General features: G+C 42.8%; 1 protein-coding gene and 1 long non-coding RNA gene across 3 annotated transcripts in view; one reads left to right on the forward strand and one right to left on the reverse strand.

The window, feature by feature from the left end:
* Nucleotides 1–9,242, reverse strand: part of epha4l (eph receptor A4, like) — a 56,246-nt gene extending 47,004 nt beyond the window's left edge. For both annotated transcript variants that reach the window (XM_044354064.1, XM_044354063.1), the window contains exons 1-3: nt 8,918–9,242; nt 7,057–7,124; nt 3,853–4,516 (exon numbers count right to left, since the gene is read on the reverse strand). In XM_044354064.1, coding sequence (XP_044209999.1) covers nt 3,853–4,516; nt 7,057–7,124; nt 8,918–9,014 — 829 coding nt within the window. In that variant the 5' untranslated portion in view covers nt 9,015–9,242. The remainder of the gene's footprint in view (nt 1–3,852; nt 4,517–7,056; nt 7,125–8,917) is intronic.
* Nucleotides 9,243–9,611: 369 nt separating this feature from the next.
* Nucleotides 9,612–11,344, forward strand: LOC122984718. Its single transcript, XR_006403957.1, has 3 exons — nt 9,612–9,871; nt 10,215–10,583; nt 11,028–11,344. It is a non-coding gene; the product is annotated as an uncharacterized LOC122984718 (long non-coding RNA).
* The last annotated feature ends 11,694 nt before the right edge of the window (nt 11,345–23,038 follow it).

The following is a 23,038-nucleotide window of genomic DNA, read 5'->3' on the forward strand; positions in this document are numbered from 1 at the left end:
AGAGGAAGAGCGAAGGACTGAGTCTGTGTATTTAAAGCCATCGGGGACCGGCGGGCTAAATAGAATTACGTGGTGAATTTAGAATGATGCTCCCAAGCGCATATTTAACACTGTCAACAGGGGGAGAGAGAGAATGGGAGACCTAGATATGCACACACACAATGAGTGGAGCACAGGAGAGAAACTTCATCCTTAAAACCTCTTAATCCAATATAAATGAGAGTTTCCAGCTCAGCAAAGACTGCTGGGAATAGTGAGGGAGTGGATCAGGAGGTTGTGGGGGGGGGGGGGTCTCAGGTGAGAAAATGCTCGGATCACACGCTGACATCACAGTCGGGGCCCTAAGCTGTTATGCACACACATACGCTCACATGCAAACAGGTTGTGAGGATATACAGAGCTTGTGGGAAATTAAGTTAAAAGTGAATTCTATTTCTGTTAGCTACTCTCAAGACATGAACAAAGAATGAGGAAAATAGAAAATTTAAAAATCCCAAAGAAGTGAATCTGAATCTAGAAAAAGGAAAACAAAAACTGTAAAATAATATATATATTTTTTTTTTTCTGTTTTTGAGGAAATGTTAATGAGTGTATGTGTGTATTGATCTGTGGTGGTGATGATAGGTTGTGGGGGCCAGCTCAACCGTCAGCTAGCATTCTGCGGTGTCAAAAGTGCCTGTAAATTTCACGCCTCAACCAAGCTATATCTTCAACAAACACACACGCCAACAAACACGACTTGAAGACACAACAAAAAAATCTTCTGATTTTCCTGAAAACACACATCACTGCTCTGCAGAAGCCACATTGCTGCCAGAGCCCTTTGTCTTTCAAATGTTTCTCTGACTCACTGACGGGACAAATTGTGATTATTGTTTCCCTGTAATGACATACGTAGTTCTCACTAATCCCCCCCCCAGCTCATCAACACTCCCACCCTTCCCCTCCAACAGTAGGGAACCCCTCACCAGATGAGGAGCGAGAGGACACCCTGACCCCCACCCTTCCCCAACAGAGGCTTGGGGGAGGTGGTTAACAGGGAAAGGGATCCCAAATGCAAACAGACAGAGCCCCCTCTTTAGGATCTGGGGCCCCTTGGCCCTCAGTGCCCTGGCTGTCCCGCTCGCCTTAGCCCAGGGTGTACACCCTGGCCACCCTTGGCCCACCTTAAGTACAGACACACATACACACACACCCTCCACAGCTGTCAAAACCCTGACGTCTTAATCAATCCTGGATCCACGACCCTGTCAGATGCAGCAGTAAGATGGATGCAGAAGGGGATGACCCCTGACCCCTGCCAGGGGTGGAGAATACAACTCCTACGTGCCCCATAAGCCCCCCTCTCCCCATACTTCTTTTTCCCCCGAAACATCGCAAGCCCCAGTCAGCTCCGCTGCTGCCCCAAACAATGATAGAGGAGAGCCCATTCATCCTGGGCTGGGAACCAGGGGCCAAGGTGCCCTTGTAACCCCACACGTACACAAACAAGCACAGACACACAGGTTTGTGAACCCACACACTCGCAGACACACAATTGGGCTTGTGTGCACCATAGAAAACCTTTAAAAAGGAAGGTTTTTCACCAAATCAAGCCACATAGTGTAAGCATAGGCTGACACACTCTCATAGACTTGTTAAAAGTCAGAAAAAAACTATTAACAAACACAACTTACCCCACAACTATCCCTAGATATCTCCCCTTCCCCCTCCTGAAAACCAGCTCCTGTCGAAGTCCCTTGGTCAACACAGTCATAGAGCAGTGGAGCTCCTCACTCATAAAGCCTGTCCCACGGGGGAATATTAACCAGCTCATCGGCGCACTTGAAGACTGACAGTGGCCAGCACCTTTTAACCCTTCAGTCACTGGAGCTGACCCACACCGACGCCTCAGGCAGCTATGCAGCGTCAAACCCTATCCGCGTTCACCAGAGTTCATTTGAAGTGAAATGTCATGAAACTTTTTGAGAAATGTGTTTGAAGCTAAAAGTGAATGGAGTGGATGTGTTGGCACTGTAAACTTAAACAAACTAAAGCAGATGCAATGATATGTGAACTAAATGGATACATTGGCTTGAAAAGCAATACTGCCAGCTCAGAGGCTGGCAGACACTTCGAGACTGCATTAGTCATATAAAATCAAGGTTTCCAAATCCTTTGTTGCCTTCTTTGGAGGGTAACAGCTATTTATCTCAAGTGAAATTAAAGAGGAGAGATAAGGAGTCTGTTTCAATATTGCAGGCAAAGCAAAGTTACGATACACAGTATGAGATCAGGGTTCTCATTCTGATTTGAAATAAGAGTCTATTATAGTAAATTGCAAGATAGAAAGCCAATTCAGATGAGATTTACCTAAAGTCTGTAACTAACTACCCTCTGGTCTCCTTCCCTCAACCCTGCATTTCTCTCTGCTTCTTTGAAGCCAACCCTGGGGACAGAAACCTGGCCTGAGCCATCTGAACCCGGCGACAGGGGCGATGGGCAACATTCCAAGGGAACTCTTACAGCTCAAATGATACTTTTTTTTTTTTTTTGGGACAAATACACACACAAGTGCACACACAAAACCATCTGTGACCACTTGTACCTCTTTGCCTCTCCTTCCCCAAGCAGCCAGTGGTACCTCTAAATCACCAGTCCTGTTTGTCATGCAATTAGTCGTCTAAGATAAAGGCTCCCTCATAAATTAGGAGAGGTGCAGTGGTCCGTCCCCCTGTTAATCACCCGTGCCCAGCCTCTGACCCCTAACTGCTGCGGCCCCCTGCTTTTTGTGTGTGATGGTAGTGGGTGGCGGGTGGGGTGTACCAATAAACCATGGTGGCAGAATTGGCATCCACTCGTCTGGCCAGCTGACAGCTTCGCCTTGGCTTGGCAAAACGCTGAACATAATCCACAAAACAGCTGCTGAATACAACTAGATGCTATCCACTATACAGCACTTGTACATCATATATAACAACCTATAGTGTGCAATGAAACAAGCAAGTTAAATGAGTGTGGAGTCCGTGTAGATGCCAAAACACCATCAGAAATTGTAAAGCTGAAAGCATCGATTTGTTGGTTGTTTCATGAGCATTGCTAGTCCATTTTTTGAATTCACCAGCATGCTGACAGTTCTATCATTTTCCTGATTTAAAAAATCTGGAAGGGGGCACTATGCACTGACCTTAAAACCTCATCAAATAGCCTGGTACAGGATCACGGCGAACAGGGACTAGAATAATCATCCACAAAGGGCTATTCCCCCCTACCAAATAGCACTATTTCAACCCCATCTCACAGCTGTGTATTTTCACTTCTCTCATACCTGCTTGGAATGATAAACTCTTTCTCTCTCCTTCCCTTCCTCTAAAGCTGTCTATCTCTTTTTCCCAGCTTCAGGCCTCATCGGGACTAAGACAAAGAGCAGGTGGGGGTGAAAGACACTGTGGTAGTGCAAACCAGTTGGAGCTCTAGCCTCCTCCTGGTGTCACCAATTCCTCTGGGATGCATCCCATTGCACAACACCTCCCAGTGGGCCTGCTAATTACTCCATTTACAATCATCATTGCTTCTATCACCCAACCAGACACTGGAAAGAAGAACGCAGAGAGTGGGAGAGCGAGAGGGAAAAAATATCCAACAGAGTGAGAGGTGGGTGAATCGAGGGAGGGAGGAGAGGGAAGGACAAAGAGAGCGAAACATGGGGGATAAAGACAAAGAGACAGAGCACAAGGAAGGGGGGAAATTAAAGAGGTAGGATACTGTACGGAAAGGCAAAGCTTGAAGGGAGAGAATGATCTATAAATAGAGAGAGGGGCAAAAAATAGGAAGTCAGCACCCAAAAACACAAGACAAATCTCAGTTCTTTACCTTGGCATTCTGCATTGCGCTCCTCGTATCCAGGGTTGCACAGGCAGTTCCCAATGGGCACCAGCCACTCTCCGTCAGCTCCACAGTACATCTTGGGAACCTCCTTCTCCTCTGAATTATCCACGCATGAGCCTCGAACTTCCACAAGCGAGGAGGTATCGGCTCCAGTGATGGTATCAGGAAACTGGGCCAAGTTACGCACCGCTAAAGGACATTTCTTGTAGAAGACCCTGACGGACACCAGCGCAATGCATGCTCCAACATCCTGGAAGGCCAAATAGAAGCCCTTACGGGTCAAGGCGCCCACATCCCGCACCTCCGTGTTCAGCTTCATGATGCGATCACCGATGTCCACCTGAGTGAAGCTCTCGTCTGCAGCGATGGTATCGATTTTGCCGAACTGGTTCTCACGAATGTAGCGCTCTTTGTCATTGTTGGACTCGTAGTAGTAAAGATTGAAGGTTTCCTTGCAGGTTCCCATGACCCCCGGGAGGCTGTTGCAGTCTCGGAGGGTGAACTTGATCTCAATGTAGACACGCTGGGCACCTCCACGGGGGATCCAGTCAGTGCGGAGCCAGTTGTTCTGGTTTGGCTCCATGACATTACACACCTGGTATGTCCGGATGGGGATATTCTTCTCATCCATAATGCTTACTTCCTCCCACTGGGGAAAGGACACAACCATTAAAATGTTAATAAGGTATTCTTAAACCTCTTGGTTTTATTCTGCAATCTGCAAAAGAATTACCTATTTTTGACCTACAGTATATTGAGTTCCAAACCATATTTAAGGAAGATTAGATCAGGGAAAATGCTATAACAGTGTTATGGCAGAGTTACTAAAGGTTTATTAGGATCATCAGAGAAATATCTGATCTTAATTATCTCCTAATGAAAATGGACTTTACAAGTATCACACATAACAGTGAACCCTTCTATGCCAAGAACAAGAGATACTGTGCAAAAGAGCATCCGTGAATGATTAGTCAATATTTGAGTCTCAGCAGAGCAATTAATTGATGGCTAAACTTAATGCATATTTTATGAATGGCACCTAATAGACTTGTTGGGTCCTAATATAGAATCATAAAGATATTAATATTCATTGCTTCTCCTCAACTGTGAGAATGGAAAATTGTAATTAGTTCTATGCCTCAGTAATGCCTACAGTTCAATTACTTGGGGAGTGGTTTACAAAACCCTCTTCACACACACACACTGAGAGACCTGGATGGCTCAGAGGAGAAGGGAAAGAATGAAAAACAGGGGATTATGGGGCTGCAGAAACCAAAGGTCTCTGAATCAATGCTAATGATCTAATGTGTGCCTGCTTTACGTCTGCATACGTGATGGGGACCGGGAGACAGATGCACACATGTTCGCTGCTGTTGTTAGTATGAACTCATAGGAGGGGGTGGAGGGCGCTGACGTGGGGCGCATGGATTAAGTTATCCAGCACGGCCTGGCTTATTTTTGCTGAGAGGGAATGTTTGTTTTACTTATGATAAAGTTCCCCTCTCGACAGAGCACTGTTGAGCAAATACAAGCATGTCTTGAGAGGCTGTGTTCCCTTAAGTTTTTCACCGTGTGTTTTAAATAGAGTCTTTGACTGAGCTGGGCTGTAAACAAGAGCAGACAGGCCTTTGGCTGCCGTAGCTTCAACCATTTAGAAAACTGTATGAAAAAAATAATAACGGAACAGTGAGAATATGGGTTGTGCTGCCAGATTTGATTTGACGCCTTATCATAAACAATCTGGTTTAAAGACTTATTTCCCTGGAGGAGGGCGGGATAATGCTAAACATAGCTGCCGCTGTATGATTTGAGAAAATGTCTATCATTCCCTGCTGTTCCATTCCACTCTGCTCTCTTCCTTTCGCCCCTCTTTTGTTGTGAAAATCAAGAGGCACTAAGATAAGGCCGCACCTTTCCCCGATAGCAAGGAAGAGGGAGAATAAGGCCAATTGGTCGTAATGAGAGGGTGAATGCAGGCTTGCTGGGGCTGCCAGGACCCTGTCGATCACTTGTTTGTGATAAAATGGCCGTGGGGAGGACCTGAGCACAGCACTGGCCAAGTTCATAGAAAAAAGCTCACAAGCAGAGCCTGCAACAGCTGCACAAGGTGATATTCTGGTCCCCTGGGTTCATATTCATTAGCTGACTTGATTGTTACTAATTTGTGTTAATTTTCATAAAACATTAAAAAGCTCACTTGTGCTCATCATCATTTATATGAGTGGGACAAATGGAGAAGTGACTGCTGACAAATACTGATATTTGTTTAATGTAGGAAATGTGTAATTTAGGTTATCACTGATTTTCAAAATAATGGCATTCAAATAGATTGTTGGCCATTTCTTTATGATCAGATTTAGACTCAGCCCTATCCATCTACTGTCCCTGGCAGGGCTGTGGCCCTTAGTGTGTCCCCTATTCTTCCTCTTATCAGAGCCACTGTAGGTATCCCAATTAGACCGAGGGATCATGCATTTGGTTGACCCTATTCCCTGTTGCTTTATAGCCTGATTCAGTCCTCCTGCGGCAAGAGCTGAACCCCACTGCACTTTCCCCCTTATTCATCCATTCCAGAGGACCCTCTCTCAGCTGCCAAGTTCCTCTCTCTCTCTCGTCCCCCCCCCCCCCCCCCTCTCTCTCTCGCTCTTCAACTCAATGGTGGAAAGGGATATAAAGTTTCTCCACAAAGGCCGATTCAATCCACCGTCTATTCAGGAAACCTGACGCCCGCTGCAGTATCGGCCCCTGCATCTGACCATTACAGAGTGGTTAGAGAGAAGGAGAGCGAGGAGAAAGGGGAGCAGGGGTTGCGGGTGAGGGGGGGTGCCTGTAGACCGGTGGTTCTCAAAGTGGATTCCGAGGACCCCATGGGGCCCTGGAGGGTGTTCCAGAGGGTCTCTGTACAGCTAAATGGTGAATTAGAATTTTTTTCATATTTTACTGTAAGATACTAGAAATTGTGCCTTGATCTCACCCTGAGCCCAGTACAGGCAGCTGAACAATTCAATAAATCATCAACAAAGATATTCCCATAAAGGGCTCACCACGACAACATCCTATCAAAGAGGGCAGTGTATCTATTTGGCGGTCCATTCCAGAGCTCCTGCCAATAATGGATTATATCTCTCCATTTTTGCTCAATAGGGGACCATGCGTCCTAACAAGGGGACACTTCTTTGCAGTACTTACCCCTCCTTCTGTCGGGTTGGCGACCCATCCCAGCTCCCCCTGTACGGATCTGGAGTCCAATAACGTGACTGGAAAACAAGAATGGGAGAAGTGAGCATGCAGTCTCAGTCCGTCCACATACAACATCAGCACTGGCATGTATAATCCACTTATGTCTAACACACCGAGGAGAAAAAAGGGTTCCCATTTCCTTCCAAAAAAGGCTTAATGAATACAAATAACTGTTAAAACGATTTATCAAATAGAAAAATATACTAGATGGATGTATATTAGAGAGAGAGAATAAAGAATAGACTAAAGAGCGTAAAAGTGATAAACTTGTAATGTTTTTTTGTGCGCAATTCCCTGCTGTGCTTCACGTACGTCGTTTAGATTGATTTCCGTTAAGAAAAATATTTTCTACAAATGACAAATGCGTTCTCCCCCGTGTCTTTAAAATAATGATTTTTCAGTTTGCTCAGCATCAGTTCAAAGCATGTTTGATGTGGTCAGAATCAATTACGGAGCCGACTGCTTAAACGTGCTCGTTGAAGAACAAATGCATTTAAAATGCCCAAGACATACAGGCTGACACAATAGTTCTACATTTCTCTAGAAAGAGTAAAAGGTTGGGTCTGTGAGGTAAATTAAAAATGTTTTCGATTTAATTAATTGGTATAGATAGACCTAGGCTATTTCTATTTTTACGCTTGTTTTGAATTCGGCGTGGTTGAAATACTTAATGAACTGCTCAGTAAAAATTAATGAATAAGCCCGTCATAGTATAAATTATTACAATTACAATTAATACTGATCCATTTTATATTTAAAACACTTGTTTCATATTTAAATAAACGGAGCCCACGATGCATCATTTTGAACTTGTTGAGTCGAACAGCTTTGCTCTGCCGAGCAGGACAAATATAGAAAACACGGATCTACAGGACACAGACTCGAAGCAGGAGTCTGGGATTGTTTCGAATAATATCAACTATTTAATTTATTAGTGTTTGCACTGGGAAGTAGGCTGTAGTCTGTACTGGGCCTAACATTTTGGAACTGGGTACACTGCGCCCCCGGGACCCCGAGCAGGCAGCAGACAACTCCAGTCCCGAAACCTTCCGAGCTCTGGGTATGGCACACCGTGCTCAGTTTATACATCTGCCATTTAAATGATTGGTTGCTTTTCAGAGAACGTGCACCTGATAGAGCATAACCGAATATGTTTTTGTGGATCTCTGGGAACCATTCTTTAAATCGGCGTATATCTAATGCACCGAGCAGCCCTTGATTCAATAACATTTCAACTTTTAGTTTTGGTTTTCCTGTCATTCTCGGAATCACCTTCCACCAAAACACTCCCTGACAGCGAGAGCGATCACTGTGAAGAATACTGAAATTGATAAATTAAGAGCTGCTTGGTCAGTTGGATGTTGCCGGATTTGCGAGTCTCCCACTGATTCGTAAAAGCACTTCATTTATGTTCTACAAGACGTGTCCGTTTAGGGAGATGCTATACGCAGCATTAAATTGCTTTTTGGATTGACTACGGCTTGACCTTCCCTCTTGACAGAGACAACAGCCCGTATCGGGGCTACAAGTATTCCTGCTCAGGCTTTCGGCAGCTGGCACGATCCAAGTCCCAAACAGCCGATGCCCATTTTGGAAAGCCACTTCTCATTTCAGCTTCGTTTTAATAAAACCTCGCAAAAGTCGCTGCGTAAAGGTGACCGTCTGTGTTTTCTACCATTCAACTCTTTGCGGCTCCACGCACCCGCAACTGGGGGCCACGAAGTAGGGCTCCGCAGCGCAAACACACACGGAGACGGAGCGGGGATGAAGTCAGAAGTCCGCGGCAGTTATGTTCTCCCAACAACCTTACCTTCATTTGGGGGGTATATCCGTGCCGTAGAAACCAATGTAGAAATCCCAGAAACAAGAAAGGTAGCCGTGAACAAAATCCCTGCCATGAGTGCCATTTGTGTGGTTGTTCCGTTTTTCTCTCCTCTTTTTCTCTCGTTGCTCTTCTCCCAGGTCCTGCTCTCTCTCTCTCTCACTCCCTCTCTCTCCCCCTCTCTCTCTTTCCCAGTGGAATATGGGATTGAAGCGGACACGGGGAGAGAGACGCACCGAGCGCACCACAGCCAGGAGGCGGGTCTACTCCGTGCGCTCTGACGCGGACCCCGTCAAACCATATAGGAAGAATAGTGGACAGGGGATTGGAATAGGGGGGGCAAATAATCATTAACTACCCCCTCACCCCCACCCCCCAACCCCCACGCACACCCCAAACAACTCACTCTCTCATTTACCAGTGGGCACTAGACGGAGACACGGAGAAACATGGTGATGGTGTGAGATGGCATTTCTCCATATTTGCCATGCAGGTACAAGGGCGATGTAAAACTCTCCGTGACCCTGTGAGTCACCGATTGACATTACAAGATTAAACTGCGGGGGGATATGAAAAGTGAAGATGCACAGGAGGTGTGTGCGCGCTGCACATGCATCCATAGTTTATAAGGCACTGAGGTTGATCAAGGAAAAAAAATCTGCAGAAATCACAACTCCCTTAATGCATGAAAACAGAAACTGCTCCTAAACTAGCTATATATTTTAACGCCTAAAATGCAATGCGTCAGTTTTTGTCCTCTGTGTTTCTCAGCAGTCACACTGTGCTGATCCTGCATGTAGTCTGGCTCCAGTCAAGCGCAGCGCTGTCCAAGGTGAACCGCATCAGACCAAGGTCGCCACCTAGCGGAGATATTGACGCCTGTTCTGCCACCAAAATTGGATTAAAGAACAAGCATGAGCATGACCTCCTTAACATTACATGGTATTGCACTTTGTGAAATTGACAATGCCCGTTTTGTGATCGGTGTCGAGCCTGTATTGGATTATTGTCACTTGCTATTATTCTAATATTATCAAGGCTTTATGGGTATTTATGATGAAACGTGCACACAGATCCATCCCTCAGTATACAGGTTAGAACAGGCCTGGTGTTGTGAAGCTGCAGAAGTGAATGATGTGCAGGAATTGATGGGGAAATGATGTTACTTGTGCAGTTTTTCTTCAAACAAAGGCTGCATTGTTCGTCTTTGAGAAAGCCATGCAGCTGTGTCCAGGTTTGGGGTTTTGCCCAGGGTGCTCTCACTCTTTTATGTCCTCCTACACAGGTCTTCTATTGCTCCCGTGAGATGTGCCCATTGCAGCGGGAGGCAGGCAACCTTTCAATGATCTTCAGAGGTTATTGTCACTGAGTGGGCAGGTTAGGTCGTTCTGCATCACCACACACTGCTGCCAGTGACTACAGATAGGTTTGCACATCCACAACCAGCACATTTTTTAATATCTGGTCCTGTATTGTGACTCATTTAGAGGGGAATTTGGCCTTTACAGATTACAGAGACAGTTATTCAGCTGGGAAAGATTCACCCTGCTGAAGTGTCCTTGGGCAAGTCATTGGATCCCCATCAGCTCTAGGACTGCTGATCCTTTCTGAGGGTGGGAAGCCAAAACAGAATTTCATCACATGAATCAAAAAAGTATGTCAACATTGTTCTTTCTGTTGTATGAAACCGACTATCTTTAAACTTGAAATGAAATGCGTTTTTTAAGTTTTGGCATCTTCATCTGTGTTTGTGATGGTGAGACAGTGCAGCTTATAGCTATAAGAAGATAACCCTGCACTCTCAGCAGGTGTCTGAATACCTTTTTTTCATCATACATGTATGAATGTGTCTTTGTGCAGAAATGTTGTCTATAGCCTCTAGCATCCACGTTTGGCAGATCCCAAGTGTTCCATTTCCCATGCCTCTTTGTAGCTGTCACACCAACCTCAGGCTTCCAAGATTTGGCTACAATATATTTATTTCTGCCCATACAAGGAAACATCTAGGAGTTTTCTCATATGGATGATCTCACTGCGAATAGACCTGTCTTTGTCTCAAACACTCTGGCAGACAGTGTGGCTTTGTTTCCCTTCACAGATGCCACTCAAATGAAGAGGGAGAGTAGTGTTTTTATACATTACAGATCGAGAGAGGACAGCTATGGAGTTAGTAAGAATTTGGCTGATTTGGAAATGGAGAGGAGAGGTGTGTGTAGGGTGTTTATGAGGGTCTCTTGGTGTGCCATACTGTGCTTTTGTGGGGTTATGGTCTCTCCTGCAAAAGCATCTCGTCCAGCGTAATGACACAGACAAAGCATCTGGTGCTCCAATGAAATTGGCCAATTTACCCCCGAACATCGATTGTCCAAAACTACATCCCCAGATGAAAGGCACTTTCCCCTGTTCTCCCCTGACTACAAGCCTTGCAACCTTAAAAAGCCAGAGGGGGACCGAGCAAGGACGCTTTTGATCTTTTCGACCAATGACGGCAAAGTTTCATGTACCGACAACGACGGAGGTCTGCTGGTGCACAGGCGGAGCCATGGTGGTGGTTGGGACAGGGTGCGAGGGGCCGGGTTGTGTCTCTTGTCTTCCTTTATTTGTGTCACAGTGTTTTTGATTGATTACACTCCCATCGTTTCCTTTATCTTCCTGTCAAACCAGCGCCTTTTTTTTCGGGAGTAGGGGGGTGGTGGAGTGGTGGAGCACCCCCCCCTTTCCCTCCCTCTACCAGCCCACTCCGCTTTCTCCAGATGGCATCTGCTGCCCACACATCTGCATTGTGTGCCAATCATGCACACCGACTCCAAATCCTTTTCTCGAGCGGACACACACACACACACACACACACACAGCTCACTCAAATAAACTCATATGTTATACTTGTATGCTGTGTTACAACATGTGTTATAGACCAATTTCCTGATATATTTGACTGATATCAGCTTTGTTCAAATTGGATATCAGTCATGTCCAGCTCTAACATTATGGAAGTTATAATTTACTCAGGATGTTAGTTTTTTCAGAGCTTTTCCATCATGTCCTGTTTCATGTTGTTTTTTTGCCCTGCGTGGTGAAACCAAAGATAATTTTCCGCAGTGTGGACAATCAAGTTCCTTCATTCCTTCCTACCTTCCTTCCTAATTAGAAAAAAGGTATTGGGCAACACAGTAATTTCAAAATATCCACTTTATGTTTCCCAGCAACAAGGAACCGCTCCACTCTAGAGGTGGGGATGTGTGGTTGGCATCTGCTGCATGTGACCACCTTGCACCTGCATTTTGGCAAATATTTGACCAGTTTTACACTATAAGGCATAACGTTAAAGACCACCATAGCTGGAGGAATCTTTCACAGCAGCGGTTTTTTAAACATATCAACCACCATTTGCAATTGCAGCAGTGCTAATTAGATCAGTACTCCTGCAAAGAGATACACTGTTAGCTAGTTACAATAGTTAACAGTAATGGTGACCAGTCAGAATTCATTAGTATTTGTGTTTTTCTAATCAATCAGCAATCAGACTGGCAAATCAACTAGTTTAGCTGCATCAACAATTAACCCCAGCTGACTGCATGTTGAGCTGACTCATTTTCAGTCACGTGTTCGTATAAGCACTTTAATGCAACAAAAGTTAATAACTTAATAACACATATCATTATACTGATAAGTTAAGCATCAGTGCTCTTAAAATCTTTCATTATCAAAACATCAAACTCCTGCTTTAACACAAAGTAAGCTAGCTGAAATTAAACACTGTATAGGTACCTGCACAAGGGATCATTTTAATCCCATATCGAAAAACCAAAGTTAACACCCAGGTCATTATCAGTACAAATTATGAGCTACCAGCACTCATCAGAAAAATCCAATGCACAGCAACCTTGCCCAATCATTCACATCTCTACAGAAAGTGCATCACACCTTTATTGTCAACCAAGCAAAATCCTCCAACCCACCCTCCCCCTGTTCATCTTCTCCCACCTCCCTGACTACAGTTTGGGCCATTGTTTCAACTAAAGCCCTTAAGTCCCTCCTGCTGGCCCGTGACCCCCCAGGCTACAGGCCCTGCCCACCGCCTTCGGATCCCCAACCTCACGCGGTGTTCCTCGGGCCCGCAGTTAGAGAGACAGTCCCCGGAGGTCAGAGCGAGTGGGAGTCTTAGGAGACCAGAGGAGAAAGGGAAGAAGAGATCAAAGAGCAGCAGGAGAGCAGCTCTGAACCAGAATGTCAGAGATGAGATGAAACTCACTGGACTGGAAATATATATATTGCTCACACAAACACATGAAAACACACATGCACACAACCTTTATACACTTGTTTTGTGTATTATGACAGAGTGAAACTTGTTTTTATCTTTGCCTATGATCATCCAAATCTCCTTAGGTCACTCTACACTCACATAAATCTCCTGATAATTCTGCCAAGTCATTTTAAGACCATATGATAACATGAATTTTTGATGATCCATTTCAAACTTGTAAACCTGTCATATAAATTACTATATTATCCCCAGTGCTTTCTATATCTTATTCTCTGCTGCAGCAATAAGATAAAGTAATCCATTGAGGTGCAGTGATTAAATTGTAACATGTGGCCTAAAATACAGATGATATAGATTAAATTTCAACACAAATACATTTTAAGCCAGACTCTCTTCTCCAATACATATCCAACATTTCTTTGAAGCTGTTTCTCTCTCTCAATTGTTTCACAGTTACAGCACTTACATTGCCCATCCAATGTTTACTCTTTATCTCTTCAGGACAGCTTTTGGAAGTGTTTGCAGAACATAATGTTTGACTCACATCATGTCTGTGTTTATCTACCGAACTGCCTCTTGACCAGTCACTTTCCTTTTATATTTATGTTTACGTTTAAATGTAAGGCATTTGTTGGACGCTGTCACCTGGAGAGATGAACAAACCTGCTTACTATTCACGATTAAGACAACACCATCATTTTCAACTAGCAATCAGACCGACTGCTCTCTTTGCTGTCCTTGTTGTATTTGGATTTAAAAAGATAAAAAAAAGTATGACTCACTTTTGTTTGCAGTGCTGTCAACCTGAAGTCTCTTCCTTTGGCATTTCTAAACAAAGTGATGTAAGCATAACTGTCTGAGCTGCACACACCAGCTGATGATCCATGTAGAAGACAGAAATGAAGTACTACAGTGTAGAGCTAGTTACTCTTAGTACCTCAGTGCAAAATGATAGACAAAAATGTAAATAAAATGTTATTCATTCTAACATATCCTTTTGATTTTCTAGATGTAGTATACCATTATGCTTTCATTTTTGTATTTTCAAACAATGTGCTTTACTTTTACAATGTAGCTCTATCTAACAGAAGTTTAGCTGAGGCTGCTGGAATGTAAACTTCCCCAAACTAAATAAAGAGCGGGACAGAGCTGCTAAAGATTGGGTCCCATGCAGTGGATGTTCCGGTCCTGAACAGGTATTTTTCATAACTTATGAAACTTAATATAACTTGTCTAATAACATGGCCTTTGCCCTTGCCTTTGTAAATAATGCTAGGTTTCTACTGTATGTAATGAGCTACAGTGGTGCCCTGGGCCTCCAAGGCCTCATGAGACATGAGCTTAAAAAACAAAAAACACAGCAGCTGTTGAAAATACCAAGAGAACACGTAGGTGTTCTTGCAAATTCGTTATTAGTTTTACTTTAATTACAAGTTTGTCAGATATTTTTTGTCTTACTAAGCTTGTAATTGAAACTGTGTCTCCAGCAAGAAGCATTCACCTTTCTTAAAGTTAGTTTGTGTGTGTTTTATGAAGGATTTGACATAACTGTCAGTAGAAAATGTCACCCAACCACTAACCCGCTTTGACTATGGATGTCATTATAAGATCTTATTATACATTCATGGCTTTGATACTTTAGAATCAAATGTTGTGGGAGCTGTAATAGATCACATGGCCAGTGTGAAAATGTTTAGGCTACCATCCACCATGGAATATCAGTCAGTCAGATGACCTATATTTAATACATAATTTGTCAAACTACATTATTATGTTATCAACCTCTTTTATATGCTCCATTAAGGCAACAGTGTAACATTTGCAACTTAAGCTAGAGCAGATAAACACATGGTTTAATCCATTCTCTACACTTCTGTTCTTGTGATTTCGGTTTTGGAAACCACGCTCCAAATTTGAAAATAGTTTTTAGCTAATGATCAGCTGGCACTCTGAACAATTTCTCCATTTACAGATGCAATACTGTGGTTTTACATGAAGACACCATATGAGCACATTTCTGTCAGTGTGATACAACTGAAAAAAAGATCACCACCCCTCACAAAGAAAAGCATTTTTATGGCAAAGCCATATTAACTCTGAAACCATCTACAAGCCGTCCACCATGCAGCATCCATCCCCATGGCCCATGCCACGTTACTGGCTGTTATCTGACCTATTCCTGCCCCTGCCACCCAGCTCTTTACCCCCTGACGGCAGTGTGTCAGTCGATAAGCATCACGGCAGGTCCAGCAGTAGAGCCCAGCATGTGCGAGCTCTCTCTGTGCTTGTGGAACAGCAACCGAGCGGCAAGAGATCCTTTGTGTCATTTCAGAATTACCTGAGGGCTTTCAAAGTGGACCGTTGTTGTGTCTGCCCTGTTGTTTATCGCCCTTCATTTTCCAGTCCTGAGTTGTTGTTCTGGGAAATGCCACTGGTTTGAGACTTGACAGCAGGTGGTGTGTGCTCACACTGAGAGTTTCTCTAATGCCACGCTGTAGTATAACTTCCCTGATCAAGACATATCGAGGTTACATGCCTTTCTCTGGCAAGTCTGATAAAAAATAAACAGAAAGTGCATGGAAGCAACAGAAATGCACATTTTATGGGCAGGTTTATTTCTTAGGTTGTAACTGAGGTATATGATTTTGAAGTAGCCGTGTCTTGTTTTACGAGGTGTAAAGGTAGCAAAGTTGTATCAAAGTCACAAATTACTCTTTGTAACCCCATGAAAACCCACTTATCCCACTGTTTTGCTGTAGAAACATCATTTTTGGTTTATAGTAGGCTGGGTAACGATCCAGCAAAGTCTCATCTGGCTGCCAGACTAAGCTGCTGCCGTTAGATGCATTTAGATGTCTGTGGCGGCACAGTCACTCAACGCTTAAAGCATCAACACAAGCTACAAATCAACTAGAACTCTAGGCAGCTTTAGAATTTTCATGTAAAAGATTACACACAAAAGACATTTGGCAGCCGCAAAAGGGAATAAACACTCAAGGGGAGATGATTTAAGGTGTCTCTAAGTTATTTTATGGTGTGGTGTCAGGCGCTTCAGAGCACCTCCTAATCATCATACTTAGACTGAGACAAGGAGGTGGAGCAGTGACAGCAAAGCTATGTATGTGGAAGTTATGGAAGGTATGTGCCTCCATAAGGGACATTTCCCTAAGCCTTGGCATGTTAGTAACAGCATGTACAAATGTATGCATGGATTATTTATACGCTTATACATGCATAGATTCCAGTCACATTGCATTAATAAAACTCATGTAGAGAACTTCTCTCTCTCTCTCTCTCTCAGTCTAAGATTTTTTAATTGTGAGTTTACAGCAAGCACAGATGCAAGACACAAGCGTAACACTAACACACAACCTGACACTTGGCTGAACCATCAGACTCGGCAGTGTGATTCGGTGACGGCGTTTGTGTTCCAACTGATGTCTTCTCCTAACTTAGTGGGACTCAAGAGCAGGCACAGAAGGTAGTGGGAGGTTTTAAGCGCACAATGAGCATTTGGTCTTTCAGCTGTTACTCTGAGACTAACTGGTACAAATGAGAGGTGCTAAGTGAGGAACTGTGGTGCTATTATATGATGACTGTAAACAAATCAGATCGCTGTCACCCGGTAGCTTTTATCTCATGCCAGCGGTATTACTGATGTTAAACTAATGATTTACAAAATTAAGACCATATTATCCTTATCCACAAAGATTGTTGCTAACCAAAACACTTTATCTCCATGGGCGGAGGAAGAACAGCTCCCGCTTCCTGTTTTCAACCATAAAACAATTAAATTTTACTGTCCACTAGAACCCAGTGTCACAACACGTAACATGCAGAACTGGCAAGAGGCCAGTAAACTAACGTAGTGATAATTTATTGGTGTTAAATGGCTGCACATACTCTGCTGTCTTAAACTGATTGGATGAGTCAATAAATCTGCTTATTTATGACATAGATTGATGTGAATGATGGATAAAAATTAAAGACAGTTGATATATGTAACAACATTATGAAGCATTATAATACATTGGGATTGATACAATTGATGGTTTAATTTTTTAAGTTGTATGAAAAAAGCCCCTTTTTGTTTAGTTGTAATGTCTAAATGTTTATCTTTTACTACAACAATGTTGTAATTGTGATTAATAACATTTATCTAGGTCATTGTTCTGGCAGTTGTGTTGTATGTTTAGCAGCTGTGTTTTGATTTAGTGTAGCATTTAGCATTTAAGCAAGTCATGAACTGACAAAAAAAGGAAATAAATATGCAGTTCACTTTGGCTACACTATAGGTATTACATCACTAATATGTAATACCTGTGTGGTGGAGTATCTTTAATATGTAATCTGCATGTAGATCATCTTTGAATGGTTTGTCAGGTGGCGTCTGTCCTTGCTGACAGTAAAGACTGTTCAAAACCATGCCGGCACACTTAAGAGATCGCTACATTTCACACCATGTCTGGATTTCAAAGCAACAAAATGAAGCATAAACCAAGTAGTATCACGCATCACTAACTGGGTAATTTTCCAGATATTGTCATGGCTGATTCAGATGAAGGATGACCTTTCACACAAGTATTTGCTGTCAACCTGTTGCTGCTGTGAAGAGTGGCACATAGTGGAAAGTTACAGATTTCAGCTTTAATAGGTTTGCACAATGTGAAGCTGCACACAAGCTGCTGGTGAGCAGTCAGAGACCTTCATACTCAATAATTCATCCACTAGAAAAACCTGTATGTGATTTTCAACAGATCATCTACACCCTGCACTTAATGTTCTGTGCCTGCTCATTGAGAAATTTTACATGCAGAGCTTAAAGGATAAGTCTGGTGATAATCTCCATCTTTCTTATTGAAAGCAGGTAGTCAACAAATGTTACTCAAACATGTGCAGATTTGGTGCTCGAGAGAATATTTATGCAGGCAAGACAGCATCTGTGATTGACTCAAAATAAGCGTGGCCTATTCATGGTAATGAGGAAAAGTCATACAGTGCAACAGTGTGGTTCAATGATGTGTTTTTAATCATTTTTGGACAACAATGGAGCACTGTGGCACTGAGGAATAAGACATATCAGGCTTTGGCTACACAGACGGTGCGCGGTGGTAATCAGTGTTGGTTTTGTTCTTCTTACTTCATACTGTTAGTGTTGGTACATGATTATGTTTTAATGAACTGCCAGATGGGCCAAAAACAGTTTTCTACTTTTGTGGACAATAAAGTTATATTCTATTCTATTCTACAGTACTGCATAATCTTTGTTATATTCAAAATAGTTACGTCTGAGCTACTATCCAAAATTCAAATGTCATTCTCTGATATAAGCCATGTGAACTTCATCAACTGGTCGACTCCAATCTGATTCCTGCGCTGTGCAGGCTCAGTGAGGATGCAAAGCATATACACTTGAACAGTATTTAGTTCACCTATCCTCCAGTGAAAGCAGAAGAAACACACAATCTGACGATATCTGCAAAAACCACAATGTGGGAGTCTGTCTAATCTGCAGAGATGGAGAGACATTATGGTAAAATATTTTGTTCAGACCAGCTATTCTTTTCCTCTCCTTGTCTCTCCCCTTCTTCTTCCTCCTCCTCCTCTTCCTGCTCCCGGGGGCGGGTTGTATTTGCACCATGGGTGTTGATGGAGGAGGTGGGTGAGGTAGGGTTGAGCATGGTAATCACCTAAGGTGGGCTGGTTGCTATGGCGTCCCGCTGCTGCACAGTGACAGCAGTGAGAGCTTATTGAGTTGCACAGAGGAGGAGAGAGCCGTCGAGCTGTCGAGAGCACTGAGGATTACACACACACACACACACACACACACACACACACACACACACACACAACACAGTTTGCCTTACTATACCTGTGAAGACCTTCTACTAGCTGTATTAAACCTCTGACATGACTTCACCTTAATCTCAGCCTAAATCTAATCTTAAATTTTATCATAACCTACTGCTAAATTAGTCCTGTGAAAAGAGAGGAGACGGCCAGAAAAAAAAAAACGATCTTACAAGTTTTATCTTTTCTTAAAAATGTCTAAAATAAAAACGGCTCTCATAAGAACAGAAATACTAAACCACACTTGTCTGCATACACACACTCACTGCACTAAGCACGGACACACTAATGGTGAAGTAGACACACAGACTCCATGCTCAAAAATACATGCAGAGACAAAAACAAACTCATTCAAAATAAAACCTATTCACTGAGAAACAGTCATCCAGGACAACTGACAGCTGCCCACATATTTGCTTGAAATATTCAAACACACACACACACACACACACACACACAGATGAGGAGAAAGAGCAAATGAACAAGCGAGGGAGTGAGAGAGATGCAGTCACACCAACCATCTAAAACACACAGCAGCACACTTGCAGTGCGGGACAATATGTGCTGATAACAAACTGCGCCAGCCCGACACCAAATATCAAGCTGTGGGCTACAGATGCAGCCTGCTGTCTCCCACCGGACCTTAACTAACACAAACAGTCATCTAGACATGTGCAGAAAATAAAAAGAGAAGAAGAGGTTCATTCTGTCATAAACCAAACATGCACGTTTACTCACATGCACACATAAATCCCTAATAAATCCGTTACTCTTGCTTTGATTCTCATTCAGATGAGCCCTCCTTGCACATACACACAGTCAGACGTAAGCACAGGTAGCACCTCTGTGCCAAAATAGCAATTACCCATTCTGTGCTGTGAGATAGGAGCTGCTGGCCCCCGGAGCAGCCGCCTGTTATTACTTATGTAAATATCGCAAGGCAGTGTCTCTATCCAATTTGGGAAAGAATGGCAGTGTGTGTGTGTGTGTGTGTGTGTGTGCCAGGATAGTTCATCTGCATAGGGATGAAAGTAAGAGTAGAGTGTGTATTTATGTGTTGTGTGTGCTGTGTGCACTTGTGAAGACAGACGGTATTTCAAGTCATTTCATAGTGGAATTGGCAGGCAGAAAGACAGACAAGATGTGATGAAGAGATCATGCTAGAGAGGGATGGAAGAGAAATCCATACATTTACAAGAGAAATTGGTTTTGTCATTGAGAAAATTACATTCTGAAAAGGTGCTTCTAAAACTAGGACTGGCTTTGGGAAATAAAGAGAAAGTGAGGAAAGAGTTTATTCCGAGATGAGATCTCCAACATCTGAAAATTATTAGAAAGTGCAAAATTAAAACAACACCAAGAAATATTTTTACAGACATATACTGGTGAAGTGAAATTGTGGAAATGTATGAATTTTAGGTTATGATAGACGCAGTGAAAAGACAACTAAAGGAGCCGTCCACCCAGCAAACAACATTAATATGTCACACAGTTACTGGATAGCATTAACTACAAGCAACAAAAGTTCTCAATAAAATCTGATTTCCAGAACCTTCCCCACTTTTAATACATGTCAACAGAAGCCAGCTGATACTTGACTGGCTCGTGTTTGTCTCAGCTCAGACGGGTGGATGATTGTCTCAGCCGTGACCCCGTGACTTTTCTCATGTGACCACTGTCACCGTGTACTGCATTAACAAATCATGTGACTGACATCACTGAGTGAGCCTAACACATTTCTAGAATGACATTTGATTTGTCAATTAGCTTGATGATTAGCTAGTTCTACACAGATGTGGAAATGAACTGTTGTTCAAGAAAAATGACATTTTAACCCATAATCTCACTATCCTACAGTGACTGAAAGAGAGGCATTTCACTCAAGATGTAAACTGCTGTATAAAAAGGTTGCAACTAGTTATCATACTGTCATCATTCTTCAAAAAAACTAAATATATAGTGCTGTAAGACAACCTAAAAAAGTAATAACTATATTAAGGAAGAATATTATATATAAAAGTTGTACTTGACACCATACAGCATGCATGAAGGTGAACTTTCTTTTAGAAACCAAGTATATTAATGATTTATGAATTACATTAATGTATGCAAATTAAATTTATGTTATTGGTTTACTACATGACTTGACAGTTGCAGATGTAGGACAAAGTTATTGTTTTGCAAGTCTAAAGTCTTGGCTATGAGGTAACTAAGTGCCAAAGTCCTAAGTCCAAGTCCTAAATTTTGTTTAAAGTCCTGCACTCAAGTCATAATGTCATTTTAAATTTGAACAGTTTAACTGTTGGTATGGTAAATTCAAAGAAATAATGAATGCTTTTTACAATTTTCATTTATTACGCTCAAATACACTTTATAACATTTAAAATCAAAAATATCTTGCACGCTTTATCTTGAGCCAAATGTTTTGCATGTTATCGTCCATTTTTTGTTGGCCACAGTTGAGTCTTCAATCCAAACGTGACAATCTGAGATATCATCTGTTGTCTGTCTGCTGGGCTGCACTGACAGTGCACTTTCCCTTCCGCTCGTGGAAAATGTATGTATGATTGATTCATCCATCATCAGGAAAATGAAGTGTTGATTCTTGGACATTTTAACATAACTGAATCATAAAAGTCCAATTAAAGTCACAAGTCATTGATATCTTTATTTTTTCAAGTCTACAGCATTGAGGTCTAATGTCATCACATTCATCACTTGGGTCTAACTTGAGTCCAAGTCATGTGAATAGTTGTACTTGAAAAGGTTTATATGATCTTCAACAGTTTTAAAACTTAAAGCTGACAAACATTTTATATAAAAGTGAGAAGAAACTTGCACTGTGCATTGTAAAGCAATAGGTTGTGATGGTGGAGGTAGATGTGTTTTACCATAAAGTTCAAGTTTGTAATGATCTTAATGAATCAACTTATCTTCTGTTACATCCTGGCCATCTGGCTGTCACTCCAACATTTACACTCATATTTTGGAATAAAGGTTTAACACCCCAGTCCTATTTTTAGCATCCTTGTCTGTGTACACAGTCCTGCAGTCTCTCTTTACACAACAGTGAGTAAGCCCTGCATTAGGCCACTTCAACCACACTGAATCCACTTACAGCTAAAAGCAGGTGGCCTTCTATCCATCCCTACACTATATGTACAGATATACCTTTGGAGTGGAGTCCCCTGTGTCCCCCTTGCAACCTAACCTCCGCAATAACCCCCCTCCCGTCCTCCTCTCCAGTTCCTCCTCAAAGGTTGCAGGTAAATGGGGTAATCTCCTGGCCCATCGCCCCCTCTCTCTGGATGGATGAAACTCAAGCCCCCCCCACCGTAGCGTTTAGACCCCCATCCTGCTCACTCCCAACAAGGCCCACCTCTCTCTCTCTCTTTCGCTCTCCTTCTCTCTCTCTCCCTCTCCTCCTATCTAATCACAGTCCATTAGCCGCCCCATTAAAATTCTTTTGTCCAATTTGGGAGGAATGCTACCCTCGTGGAAAAACAGAATGAAGCCACAATAGGGCCTTTTCAAATCGCGCTCGACTTTTATTACTGAGAGTCGCTGAGGAGTGCCACCCACCTCCAAGCACCACTATGTCTTCCAGCCTGCTTCTGTTTGCTCTCCGTGTGTGTATGTGTGTGTGTGTGTGAGTGCATGTATGTCCCTGTATGTCCCTGTATTACGATTTGGGTTTGAGAGAGAGGAGAACAGAGTAAGAGTTTGCACTCATTGCTACTCATTACATAAGGGATACTGCACAGAAGTCAGTATAGTATGTTCAAAAAACTACCCCAGTCACATGCAATGCATGATTTTAGATGTTTGCTACTTTTTATGTTGCATTGTGGGATAATGTGATACATAAAATGGTGATAAATAGTAGACAATTCTCCCTTTTTGACCAAATACGTACTAGGAAGCAACACAAACTAAAATCAGGAACAAAAAGTCCCTTTTGTGCATTTCTGTTTATGTCTCCAGTGCAGCTG

This window comes from Thunnus albacares, chromosome 6 (genome assembly GCF_914725855.1).
Source record: "Thunnus albacares chromosome 6, fThuAlb1.1, whole genome shotgun sequence".
NCBI lineage: Eukaryota > Metazoa > Chordata > Actinopteri > Scombriformes > Scombridae > Thunnus > Thunnus albacares.